We start from the raw sequence: 12,090 nt of genomic DNA, 5'->3' as shown, positions 1-12,090 counted from the left end.
CTCTCCCCCGGCAGGCCGCGGCAGGCCGGAATAGGCGGTGGGCTTCGGATCGTGTCAAGCCTGCCACGATGTCATGTAGAGGATGTTACTAGGCGGTGTGGGGTACCCTGAAAGTCGCACTCGTGCCCCAGACGCGCATGGCGGGCTGGCCATAGGAATATATCTATTTTATTTGTTTGTTTTTTTCCTGCAGCGTGCATGTCGTTCATGTGCATGTTATTTATTCTTGAAAAAGATACTTGCATGACGGAGCTGTCAATCGGTGAAACGGGATTGGAGTTGAGGGAGACACTGCAGGAAAAGAAAAAAAAAAGGGGCACTTGACAGCGCTATGGCCGCGGGGCTAGCGCAGAAGGAGAAGTAGGAAGCTTGGGGCTCCAACGTTGTCAGGTTGCATGGACTGGATGCAGCGCGACGCAGGAGAAAGACGCGCTTTGGATTGTGGTTGGACGAGCTCTTTCTGAAACAATTCATCAGTCGAGGACATTTTCGGGATGCCCGCTGTCGCTGTCCTTGTCGCTGTTCAAAGGATGACGGTGCAACGGAAGCAGCCGAAGAATGAAAGAAACAAGAGACGAGGTCGCAATCTCTCCACTGATTTACACAGCCGTCCGTCTGCCGAATGGCCGCTACCTAATTTAATCCTGGCAAAGCAAAACAATTCCAATCTCAAGAGCAGCCCGAGAGGGGCACACGGCACAGTTCCCCTAAACGGGACACACAGACGCACACTCTTTACGCGCTTCTGAACATCTCTAATTTGTGCGCGCTGCTTGTCGAGTGCTTGTTGATTGGCTTGGCCGTGGATGGCGTCAAAGGGGCGTCTTTGTGTCACCCGCCTGTTTCCTCGACAGGTACTCCGTACAACATGTACCAAGATTACGATCCAACCGACACGGCTTGCCGAGAAGGCGGCAGACGGAAGCCCGAACTGACTATCGACACGTCGCCGTCCCCCCCGAGAATCAAAAGACAGCGAGACCCCCCACAGACACCGCCTGCCCGCGAAACACCCACACCTTCCCAAGACGAGAGCGCCTCATCTGCTGGGGGCCGGGCGCTTAGGTTGCCCAAAGGCACGGGTAGAGACACGGCCGACATTGAGACCTTTCTTGAGAGTCTCACGCCCGTCGACATCCCCTACGAGATGACACTGCCGAACCAGGACCAGCAACATCACCAGCCCGAACTGCCATCATCGTCTCGCTCCAAGAAGCAGCCCGACCCCCGCGACTCCCACGACCTCTCGCTGCCGGCCCGCCAGGTAACACGGGACTCGCTCGTGGCCAACATGCTCCTGTCGCTCGACCAAATGTCCATGGGCCAGATTGGAGGAGGTGTTGGTGGTACCACGTCATTTGGCGGGTCGAGGCCAGGGTACGACGATCCCCTCTTTTCCTCGTTTGGAGACGACAACAGCCGAACAATGACCTTCAACTCGAGGACCGGCCGCACCGGCCACGGCTACTCGTACAGCTCCGACCTCGAAGGGGCAGACGACGCCAGCAGGATGTCATCGCGCGGCCGCCGCAGCAACAGCAGCTCAGGCTTCCAGTCCAACCTCGGCCGGATCAACAGCATGCGCGAGACGGGGACACCGGGGGCAATCCATTCTAGAGGCGGCAAGGGGAGCAAGAGCAGCAGCACAAACAGCATCGATCAGGGTTACGCACAGGTTCTGGGCAGCCAGCGATGGGCCAGGGGGTTTGGGAGATCATCGAGCTTTGATGGGGCGGCAGAAGCAGCAGTACCACGGCCAGCACCAGGCCCCTGGCACATTGAGTTTTCCAACACTTTTTTCAACAAGAACAACGATGAGTACGACGCCGCGCCGATGCCAACGGTCCCAGCCGGCCCGCGTAGACTAACCACAGTGCCGTCGCTGCCCGTCATGTCGCCGCCCGAACCCAAGACTACCGAGCCGAAGGCCCAATCCAGAGGGTCGAGTGTCGAACGTCGACGAAGCATCCGCTCGTCCAAGAGCGCCACCATCACCAGAAAGCCAGACCCAATGTACACCACGGTGCGCGATGCACCGCCTGTCCCTGTTTTGGACATCGACTCAGCTCCTGCTCCACACATTGGTTACGAAAAATCAAAAGAGGCGGGTCTTGTCCCGCCACAGGCCACCATGCAGCCAAAAGAAAAGCAAGGCTTCTTCAGGAGGATGTTTGGGTCTACCAAGACAGCATTGACACCGAGCATCTCTACGCCACCAGTAACACCGGCCGCCTCCTCGCTCGGACTGCAGCCGAAATCATCCGCACCACCGTCACGCGAATCACATCATTCCACCACGCATACGCTACAGAAAAAGACGTCGTCGTTCTTTCGGCGACGGAAACAGTCCATCACAGATGCGGAGCCACCACCGGTCCCCATCGTGCCAGTGGCACCGGTGGTGCACAATGTCCCGGCGGTCAAGCTCCCTATGGATCAGCTACAGGTGTTCCCAGGGATAGGAAAGACAGAGCCCAGCCCGATCACCAGCTTACGGCGGGCCATGGACCCGTTCCTTGCTGGCAGCCCTATGTCGACCGCTGCCCAGACCCCTGTGGACGAGCCAATGCCTTCCATCGAGGCCCCGGAATCTCCTGTTCAGGCCAAGAATCCCGCGCCACCGGAAGAGGAGAACCGCGGTAGGAACCGCGGCTTTTCACCGGACTATGACCCGAGTCCAAAAGCTGTTATACGCAAAGTCGACCCCGAACCCAGTGATCCCAACAACACTGCCACCACACCAAACCGGCCCCCTGCTACGCCTCTGGCCTCGCCGCCCAAGTCTTTTCTACGCGAAGACAGTGATGACGAGGACAGCCCGGTACGGCATCGCAAGGCTCCTCAGTCTGAAACCAGGAACCTCGAGCCTGGGGCGGAAGATGACAGGAACCGGTCACCGTCACCAACGGTATCCAAGTCCAAGAGCGTTCCAAACCTTAACATGGCCAGGAAAGACTTGAGACTTTCGATCCGACACAATACCGACAACCCGCCCACTAATCGTGACAGTTCCAACACGCTCGGCCTGCCACTTGAAAAGCCAAGTGTGCCCAGCTTCAAGATCGAAAGCGCCGAGCCGAGTCCCAAGGGTGAATCCATTCCTCACTCAGCCAAGTCCATTGATGAACCAAACGAGTTTGTGGTGGGAGATCCGACGGAAGATGACCGTCAAAAGGCACAGAAGATTTATGACGGCAGTGAGGAGTTCATCCAAAAGGACCGGGCGGCGGCTTACATGGGTGAAGAAGGCCCTGTTCGCCAGAGAGTGCTACGTGCTTACATGGATCTCTTCGACTTTGAGAACCAGAGCATTGTGAGCGGCTTGCGCTTGGTGTGCAACCGCCTGCTGCTGAGGGCTGAAACACAGCAAGTGGACAGGATCTTGGTAGCCTTTACCAAGAGGTGGTGCGACTGCAACCCAAATCATGGTTTCAAAATACCAGGTAAGTTTTGTGTCTCTGTTTCTCCCAAGGGTCTCGCTGACCCTGTCACAGATGTTATTCACACTATTTGCTACTCAATCATTCTTCTCAACACGGATCTTCATATTGCCGATATTGAGCACAGAATGAGCAAGCCCCAGTTCGTCAAGAACACCATGACCACCATCAGACAGGCCCTTCAAGAGTCGGCGCCTGAGGCGTTCAACAAGCGTGCGAGCATCCTCCCGGGCAAGGGGCCCCAGTGGGAGGCGGAAGGTCGCACGTCGGAGGACCAAAACCCGAGATATAGTAGCTTCCGGGCCTCGTTCAAGCCACCACCACGTCCCGGTTCGGCGCTTGGGACGTTTGCGGATTCGGCTGACGGATGTGGCCCTCTTGTCAAGGCGCCATTTGACGGGCCGCTGAAGACATGGGAGCAACAAGTGGAAATTGTCTTGAAGGAGACATATTCTTCGATCCGCGATGACCGTTTGCCGTTGTTCGGCGCCGATGCCTCGAGCCCCATCGTCCAGACCCCAAACAGCTTGTCCGTCATGAGCATGCTCAAGCGGTCACCCAGTGTGCTTAGCAAAGCGCCATCAGAGGGTGTTGCTTCCACCCGGGGCCGCATTCAGGACACAATGAAGCCCAACTCGAGGTGGAACTCCAAGAGCAGATCAAGACCACGAGGCTTTGGCAACGGCTTCTCGTCTAGTAGGACTAGCTTTGACGATGGAACGTCTGTCTGGAGCCCTACCGATTCCTCAGCGACCTGGAGTAAGGTGTCGCTGGGTAGGACCCACACCTCCATGTCGATGGACTCGTTCGGCTCGGCGTATCCCCGTGGCGACTACCAGCAGTCGATTGGATTTGCCAGCGCTCTGAGCCAGGCGATTATCCGGGAGGACAATGCCGACGACGACGGGGAGGTTCATCCTGATGAGTTGTTGGATGATGAGTCTCTTGAGCTTGCCGGTCCTCCATGGATCAAGGAAGGAATTGTGAGCCACAAACACTTCAAGGATGGGAACAATAAGAAGCCCAAGAACCACAATTGGACCGAAGTGTTTGCGGTCATCCAAAAGGGGCAGCTGAGCCTCTTCTCCTTTTCGCCGAACAAGTCGATGAGACAGAAGAACAGACGGGGTCCTGGCGGGACTCTTCCCAAGGGTGCCGTGGTGGGTGGGGGCAACTGGCAAGACCATGCTACCAACCTGGGTACTTTCTCGCTCAGGCATACTCTCGCCACTGCTTTCCCTCCTGGGGGGTACAGCAATTCCCGCAGGCACGTCTGGATCCTGAACCTGCCCACCGGCGCCGTTCACTTCTTCCACGTCGGCACACCCGAGATCAGCGCCGAGTTCGTCAGCACGGCCAACTACTGGAGCGCCCGACTCAGCACAGTACCACTGATTGGTGGTATCTCCAACATCGAGTACGGCTGGAGCGACGCGGTTATCGACAACGCGCTCGTAGCCGCCATTAACGAAAGCACAACCAACCTCCCCAACCGCCCCCCAACATCCGGCAGCAGCGCCCGAGGCCACACCCGCTCCGGCAGCGCGGCCGCTGCCAACACCGGCACAGGGATAGTACCCACCCTCACCCGCTCCTCCATGCAATCCGGCCGCTCCATCCGCTCTTCGTCCTTTGACTTTGGCGGCTCTCTCAACCGCCCTGGCTCGGGCTCCTCAGGCGTCCTCGGCAACCACGCCGGCCTGGTCGGCTCCCTTCCTATGCGTCACTCGGCTAAGCTGCCCGGTGATCGCATCCACATTGCCGACTGGACACCGCCGCAGCAGTCCACCCGCCCCAGCAACCTGTCCGAGAAGGACCAGCTGGGGTATCTGCAGGGGTACATCAAGAGTATCGAGGCGGAACTGCAGAGCCACAACGCGCTTAGGAGCCCGATGCTGCTTGCGTTCACGCCGAGGAGCACGAACGCGGTGAGGGCCATGGCGAATTGGGAGAGGAAGAGCGAGTATTTGCTGCATGAGATTGTCAAGTTTAGGACGTATGCCGAGAATTTGGAGATGGCGACGGTGAGGAGGGGGGAGATTTACAAGGAGAGGGATATTGCGAAGCGGGCGGCGAGGGGGGAGGAGGTTGATTTGGACGGGGATGGGGAGGAGGAGAAGAAGAAGGAGGAGGGGGTTGAGGTGGCTGTGTGATGTTGGGGAAGACGGGGAAAGAATAGAGGGAGAGGTGGGGATGAGGGTATACGTTAGCGGAATATTCTGTTTTGACTCCGATGAGAGCAAGCATTGTTGGTGGGTTGGGCCATGGCATAAGCGGATTTCATTGATTTATTTTTCGGGTGGAAAGGTTGAAAGGTTAAAGGGTTTCAGTTTATCACGATATGTGTACTTGTAATCATTTTCTTGCGAAGGTACTAAACCGTGGTTGAGTACGGTTGAGAAGGCGGTTTTATACCCATTTTTAGTCGGGAGCATTGCTGAGTTCAGGAGGATATTATTTATGGTTTATCAGACTGTCATGTGGTGATACTTACAAACCTCCGTCATGTGGTCATCTTCACATGCCGGCAGAGGCGGGAAGGTGAGCCTTGGCAGGGTCCATTGCGCCCCGCTAACCCGAATCTAACTAACCCCGCGGTCATCATTATGGCGGGATAAACAAAGAGGCTCAGTTTGAGGCGTCTATTCAAGGAGATAACATTTACTGCTTTTTACAGTTTACAGTTCTTCAGGTGACTTGCCAGGATCCATAGATTGGGATATCAGTTTTACCAAGTCTCTCAAGTCTCCCCCTCACCATCACCACCACCACCACCAACCACATCTCAAGGACGATAAGCCATACCAGCTCATAAACCAGACAACACACTCACTCTCACAAGAGGGTAACTCCCAACCAAAGGAGAAGCATATTTCTTTTTTTTTTTTACCCCAACAACAATGTCAGCCGACTTCTGGGCCGGCTACCTCTCGGGCGCAGCCTCCATCATAATCGGCAACCCCCTCGACGTCCTCAAAGTCCGACTCCAAGCCAGTTCCTCTTCCTCTTCCTCTTCCTCTTCCTCTTCCTCTTCCTCTTCCTCTTCCTCTTCCTCTTCCTCTTCCTCTTCCTCTTCCTCTTCCTCTTCCCCTTCCACCACCACAACCACCACCAACCCAAGAATCCTGACCACCCCCCGCAACCTCCTCCTCGGCACAGCAGCCCCCATCCTCACCTACGGCGCCTTGAACGCCCTGCTTTTTGTGTCGTATAACCGCTCAGAGTCCTACCTCAACTCTTTGTTTCCTTCCCCCTCCCAACCCGGCCAGCAAGGAGGAAAAGGATCAAACCTCACAACCACCTTCCTAGCAGGCTGCCTCTCCGGCCTCGCCACCTTTTTGGTGTCTTGCCCAACCGAGATCATCAAAGTCCGTTCGCAAACCTCCTCGACCTCCTCCTGGAATGTAACAACCCAAATCCTACGGCAGAATGGCGTAAAAGGTCTCTACCAAGCCGGGGGGGTGACCGTTCTGAGAGATAGCATAGGGTACGGGTTTTATTTCTGGGGGTACGAGCTCTCCTCCGGATGGTACAACTCCTTCTTCGGCACCACAACAGAGGAAACAATAGGGAGGGCGCTCCTCTGCGGTGGGGTGGCGGGGGTGTTGACCTGGGCGAGTATTTTCCCTTTGGATGTCGTCAAGACCAGGATGCAAACTCGGGACACGGCGGGGGAACAACAAGGTTTGTTGGGGAGTGGAGGAAAAGGCAAAGGGGCGTGGCAGACGGGGAGGGAAATCTACGCGAGAGAAGGGATAAAACCCTTCTTTCGGGGGCTAGGAGTCTGCAGTTTGAGGGCGTTTGTGGTCAATGCCGTGCAGTTTGCCGTTTATGAGGGGGCTATGGCTAGGTTGACGGGGAGGGACGAAAAGGTGGGGGTTTTACAGGAGGGCTTTGCTGGGTGATTAGAAGAAGGGGTGTTGTTGTTGTCGTGATGGGAGGGGTTTCAGGCTACTGTATGTTGAGATGGAGATACCCAGGACGATATGTATGTTGAAAAGTCAAGAATTGACAACGGAGGAATGGCAAGTATATACCACATCACAGGGCACATACATATCAGCTCACGGGCCAGACCCAAAGAACAGCTTCACCACACATCACCTCCATCACGACCATGAAGACTACCAAAAAGTCCCCCAACCATGATGTATATTGATATCCCATATCTACTACTTCACCACTCAAGCACCACCCTCACGAAGCACGACGCTATTCTTCACCTCCAATCACAAGTGTATGCTCGCAACGCCATGTCAAGCCAGTGCCATGCTCATAATCCATATACACAATACGCTGTGCTTCAAAAAGCAAACAAACCACCTCGCTGTCATGAATCTTCCTCATGCTGACCATTGACCAAGCGCCATAACCATAGTGCCATAACACAAAGAACAAGAAAGAAAAATAAAAATAAAACCGAAGAATTCTCCTATCCATGTTGGGAAACAAATGCTACCATCAGATCATCCGAAGGATAACAAGACGATAACCCCAAGGGACCAGCCAATAAAAAACACTATCGGAGAAATCCTTCTTCATAATAACCATTTCCTCCTCGTGATGTCCGTGAACCCATAAAAATCCATAAAAAGCCCATAAAAACTCCATAAAACCCGTTATCGTGTGTCGCATACCGCATGTGCAATTCCGAGTACGCTTCATGCCGTGAAAATGCCCAGAATGCCTTCCATCGCTCTGTGTGACCTTGGGCCCTCAAAAAAAGTCGTTTCCGATGTCCTCCTTCACCACCTCGTGAAAATCCTTCAATCGTGAAAATCCGGTATCATCAAGACCGTGTATGAGGGGATCCATCTATCGTCCGCAACTCAAGGGTGCCTGCCAAGAGGAGAAAGAAAAACAGGTGCGCCATCCATCCGTGAAACAATGGAAAGAAACAGAAGACCACCAAGAAGGGAAAACTGCGCCCAGGTGGAAATGCGGTGAATCCTTTCCGAAAAAGAAGACGCCAGGGTATCTTTATGAAATGCCGCGAAAACTCCCATGTTTCCCATATGACCCATGCCCAACCATTATTCTTGGTGTTTATCGTGTTGCGCCGTCAAAATACCTCCCCCCCAAAAAGAAAATGAAAACCGGGAAGGTTAGGCAGCGCCACAGAATTGTACCGTTTGAGAAGGCTCAATTCTGGTCAAAGTGTCGTATATCCGGCCGTGTGCTGAGGCAGGGTGAACTCGATGTGGGAGGTTGTCGACAGAAACAGAAAGCAAGCCTTGGTCTGGAAGGCAAACCCTATTCTCGTCGAAATCCATCATTCCATCGTGAAACCAGATCATATAGTCATCAGTCGTTTTGATGTTTTTTTTTGTTGTTATCGTGTTATCGTTGCACTCATGACGAGTCGAAAAGTGTGAATGTGCGCGAGAGGATGCTCTCAAAATGATGGTTTGGCCTGCGGTTGTGTTGTCGCGGTAGCCATTGCTGCTGTTGTGGTGTTCCGTACTCATGGGCTAGCAGTCTGGAGACAAAAGACTGCGAAATCAAAAGTGTCGCTGAGTGGAAATTCGCAACATAGCAGAGGGCCGCAGAGAAGACCACCAGATCGAGTCATGGACAATAGATCTAGCAGAAAAGAGAGCCGAAGAAATGATGTTGTACAGAACGCCGGGAGATGCGAACAGAGACCAAAAAATAGGCTGAAGATTGTAGAATCGATGCCGGTCGGTAAGACCATTCAGTCAGTCGAGCTGACAAGATTCTCGTGGGGGAGGTTAAAAGGCCGGTTTGAAGTCGGGGATGGACTCAACGGTCATGTCAAAAAGCTCCTCACAGAACTCGTCCAGCTCAATGATCTTGAAGAAATCAGCCCACTTGGTCTCAAACTCGTCGCGCCAGGCAAAGGAAATGTTATGAGCCCATCCGTACAACTCGACACGCCAGCCGCGCTCAAGGAGACGCTCAATGTTCTTCAAAAAACCGTCAGAGTACTCGGCAGACGCAGCATCGCCAGTGCCCAGACAAATGGTGCCAGGCTTGTGATCAAAATCAAGCTGAAGAAGCTTGAGATGGAGAACCTCGTCGACACCTTGCTCGCCCAGCTTCATGGGGCCGGTAAAGAGGTCGTCGTCATCGTTAGAAGTGTCCGACTGAAGATCCGCTCGCATCTTACGCGGCGAAACTGGCTTGGACACACGATGCAAAAGGTTAACATCATAGCCTATGGCGCTAGCTTGCTTGACATGGCTTGGCAAAGACTTGGTGGCGCTTCCAAGTGATCCGGCAAGAATACGCTTCCTGACACTCCGATCGCGGGCAAGCAGCGTGTCGAAGTTATTGAAGCTGAAGGCAGGGGCAATAACGCGCCTGCCAAGGGGAATGCCACGCTTCTCCTTCATCTTGTCGTAGAAGCCAATAATGATATTGGACAAGTCGACGACAATGTAGACAGGATTGCGAGCAACCTTGCCCAAGGTTTTGTCACGCATGACCTTGGCATCTGCGTGCTTCAAATCGCTGAACTTGTGGCGCAGAAAGCGCTCCTTGCCCAGCTTGGTGGTCCAGTACGTCGGAAAAATCTGATGCTTTTTCAAAAAGCCCAGGGCAGATGAGGGGACATCGTAACATGTCATTCCGTTCCACAGCTGCTGTCGAGACTCAGGGTACTGGGTCACCTTGACATTCTCAGACAAGGAATTCCGCGGGCCCTTGGCAGGAGTCTGAAAAGTCGTCAACTGGGTATCACCAAACTGAGTAGTGGTGGTGAGCACAAGGTCGGGGCTGTTGCACTCGGTATTGGCAACAGGAGCGTTCAGAGGGGGGAACTGAAACGCAGAGGAGTTTTGGTTTCCGTCCTCAGCGACATCGGAAGCGGCGTACACGGGAAGCCAGTATCCGCTCAGACCGGCACCCAAGAGGCCTCCCTGCGGAACTGTGGGCATTGTCTGAAAGACAGGTTGTTGAGTGACATGTGAGGAGTAAGGGATCTGAGAGGGGATTCCAAGCGACTCAGCAAGGTCTCTGGGCAACAAGGCGCCGCCGTCGGCGTCATCATAATCGTCGTCATCTGCAGCATACACAGGCATCTCTGTAACAGCAGAAGATGCGTCGGAGAACTGGCCTGAGTTGTCAGATGCTTGAGCCTCCATGGAGGTGTCGCTGGCGCCCGAGACATAACCAGAGTAGGAGGTCTTCGTGGTCATGGGAGCGGGTGATGGGGTGAAAGGGGTGGCATTCGCCTGAGAGTGCTCGCCAACGGGCGACGGCGTCTGGTACAGCTGAATGTCTTCAAGTCGCAACTGATCGACAACTGATGTGGTGACGTGAGGAGAAAATGATGGATGGTACTCGTAACGGGCGGCCTGCATGTATCCCACATTGCTGGTAGGCGCAGAAACTGGTGTTTGTTGAAGGTCGTTAGTCGGGCCGGCATACGCTGAGGCGGGAGGGCCATTCTCTGCAAGACGGACAGATGCCAGGGTCGAGGTGGCCTCGGGAAGGCCAGCAAAGTACGACCGCAGCCCAGCGGTTGAGGCAGCTTCAAGAGGGTCTTCAATCACAGGGATCAAATCCCGCTCAATCGGGGTATAGCCCGGAATGGTGAGCTTGCGCTTCTCGTCTCTGATCTCCTGTTGCCGGCGGCGCACAATGTGAACGAAATGCCTGGACCGGTACATCTTGGCGTACTGGTGAGCTTCGTAGTCAGTCCAGCCCGCGTTTTTGGCTTTCTGGAGGCAAAAGTCGTAGAGAACGCCAGACTCCTCCTCGGCGTCACGCAGGTGGCAGGCGACATCGTACAAAGACTTCTCGGAACGCTTGTAGTTGTCAGAGACCATCATGGCGGCCAGGTCGGGATCCATAGGCGCGACTCCAAGTCGCTCGTACAGCTTGTTCTGGACGATCTCAATCTTGGGACCCTCCGACGCGTCGTCGACGATGCGGAACTGCTCGAATGATGGAGAGAACAGGGTAGCTTGGTCTTCCTTGGAGAGCTGCGACAGGATGCAGGAGGGGTTCTCCGGGCGTGCTCCAAGGACCCGGGACCACTTGACAAGCAGGTCGAAGTCGGTGGCAAGCCGGTGCTTGGCTACGGGCCGACCAAAGTAGGAGGTCGACGCCATGTCGGCGGATGAAGCCATCTCGTTGGACTCTGACCTTGTGGTTTGTGAGATGACAACGCGAATGGGATTGATTGTTGTCGATCGGTCGGAACGGCGTGGGCTTCGACTTCCTATAACGATTAGTATCTCGAAACGTGGGCCAGGAAAGGCGAGGACATACTTTGTTAGGCGAAGAAAACAAAGTGGTGGTAAGCAGTATTGAGCGTGATTGATTGAAGGACGGGAAGAATGTGTGAGGAGAGGAGAGGAGAGGGCAGGAGGGATAAGTATGGCACTGCCAGGAAGCAAGAGGCGGTATTGTGTGCGGTCTGCTTGCGTCGGGGTGAGGAGGAAGAGGAAGTGGGAGGGAGTTGGGTTTGGCAAGAAATAGTTGGGAGATTGGATTTAGGGCGCAAGAGGTCGGCGAAAGAGGAAGGCAGAAATTGTCGTGGGGGCCGGTCAATAGCAAGAAAAAGAGGGCACCATTGTGTGCGGTGGAAAGTGGCAGAAGAATAGCAAATTACGCAGGCGCGGGACCTTATTGTTGTGATGCCCCTGAGAGGTGGGTGGCAGCGATGCCAGAGGCAATGGAT

At 54.6% G+C, this 12,090-nt stretch overlaps 3 protein-coding genes across 3 annotated transcripts; 2 read left to right on the top strand and 1 right to left on the bottom strand.

Annotated features, from left to right (window-relative positions):
• Positions 1-868: 868 nt before the first annotated feature.
• PODANS_5_6230 (uncharacterized protein) lies at positions 869-5,593 on the top strand (the record flags this gene model as incomplete). Its single annotated transcript, XM_001929762.1, has 2 exons — positions 869-3,443; positions 3,495-5,593. 2 exons carry the CDS (start codon positions 869-871, stop codon positions 5,591-5,593), a joined length of 4,674 nt encoding a protein of 1,557 aa, XP_001929797.1.
• A 747-nt stretch (positions 5,594-6,340) lies between these two features.
• Positions 6,341-7,345, top strand: PODANS_5_6220 (uncharacterized protein; the record flags this gene model as incomplete). The annotated part of the gene is made up of 1 exon (XM_001929761.1): positions 6,341-7,345. The coding sequence occupies one exon, from the start codon at positions 6,341-6,343 to the stop codon at positions 7,343-7,345; it is 1,005 nt and encodes a 334-aa protein (XP_001929796.1).
• Positions 7,346-9,172: 1,827 nt separating this feature from the next.
• PODANS_5_6210 (uncharacterized protein) lies at positions 9,173-11,536 on the bottom strand (the record flags this gene model as incomplete). The annotated part of the gene is made up of 1 exon (XM_001929760.1): positions 9,173-11,536. One exon carries the CDS (start codon positions 11,534-11,536, stop codon positions 9,173-9,175), a length of 2,364 nt encoding a protein of 787 aa, XP_001929795.1.
• Positions 11,537-12,090: the final 554 nt, after the last annotated feature.

This window comes from Podospora anserina, chromosome 5 (genome assembly GCF_000226545.1).
Source record: "Podospora anserina S mat+ genomic DNA chromosome 5, supercontig 6".
NCBI classification, from domain to species: Eukaryota; Fungi; Ascomycota; class Sordariomycetes; order Sordariales; family Podosporaceae; genus Podospora; species Podospora anserina.
The sequence above is the reverse complement of the archived record's forward strand: the minus strand, read 5'-3'. Positions and strand labels throughout refer to the sequence as shown.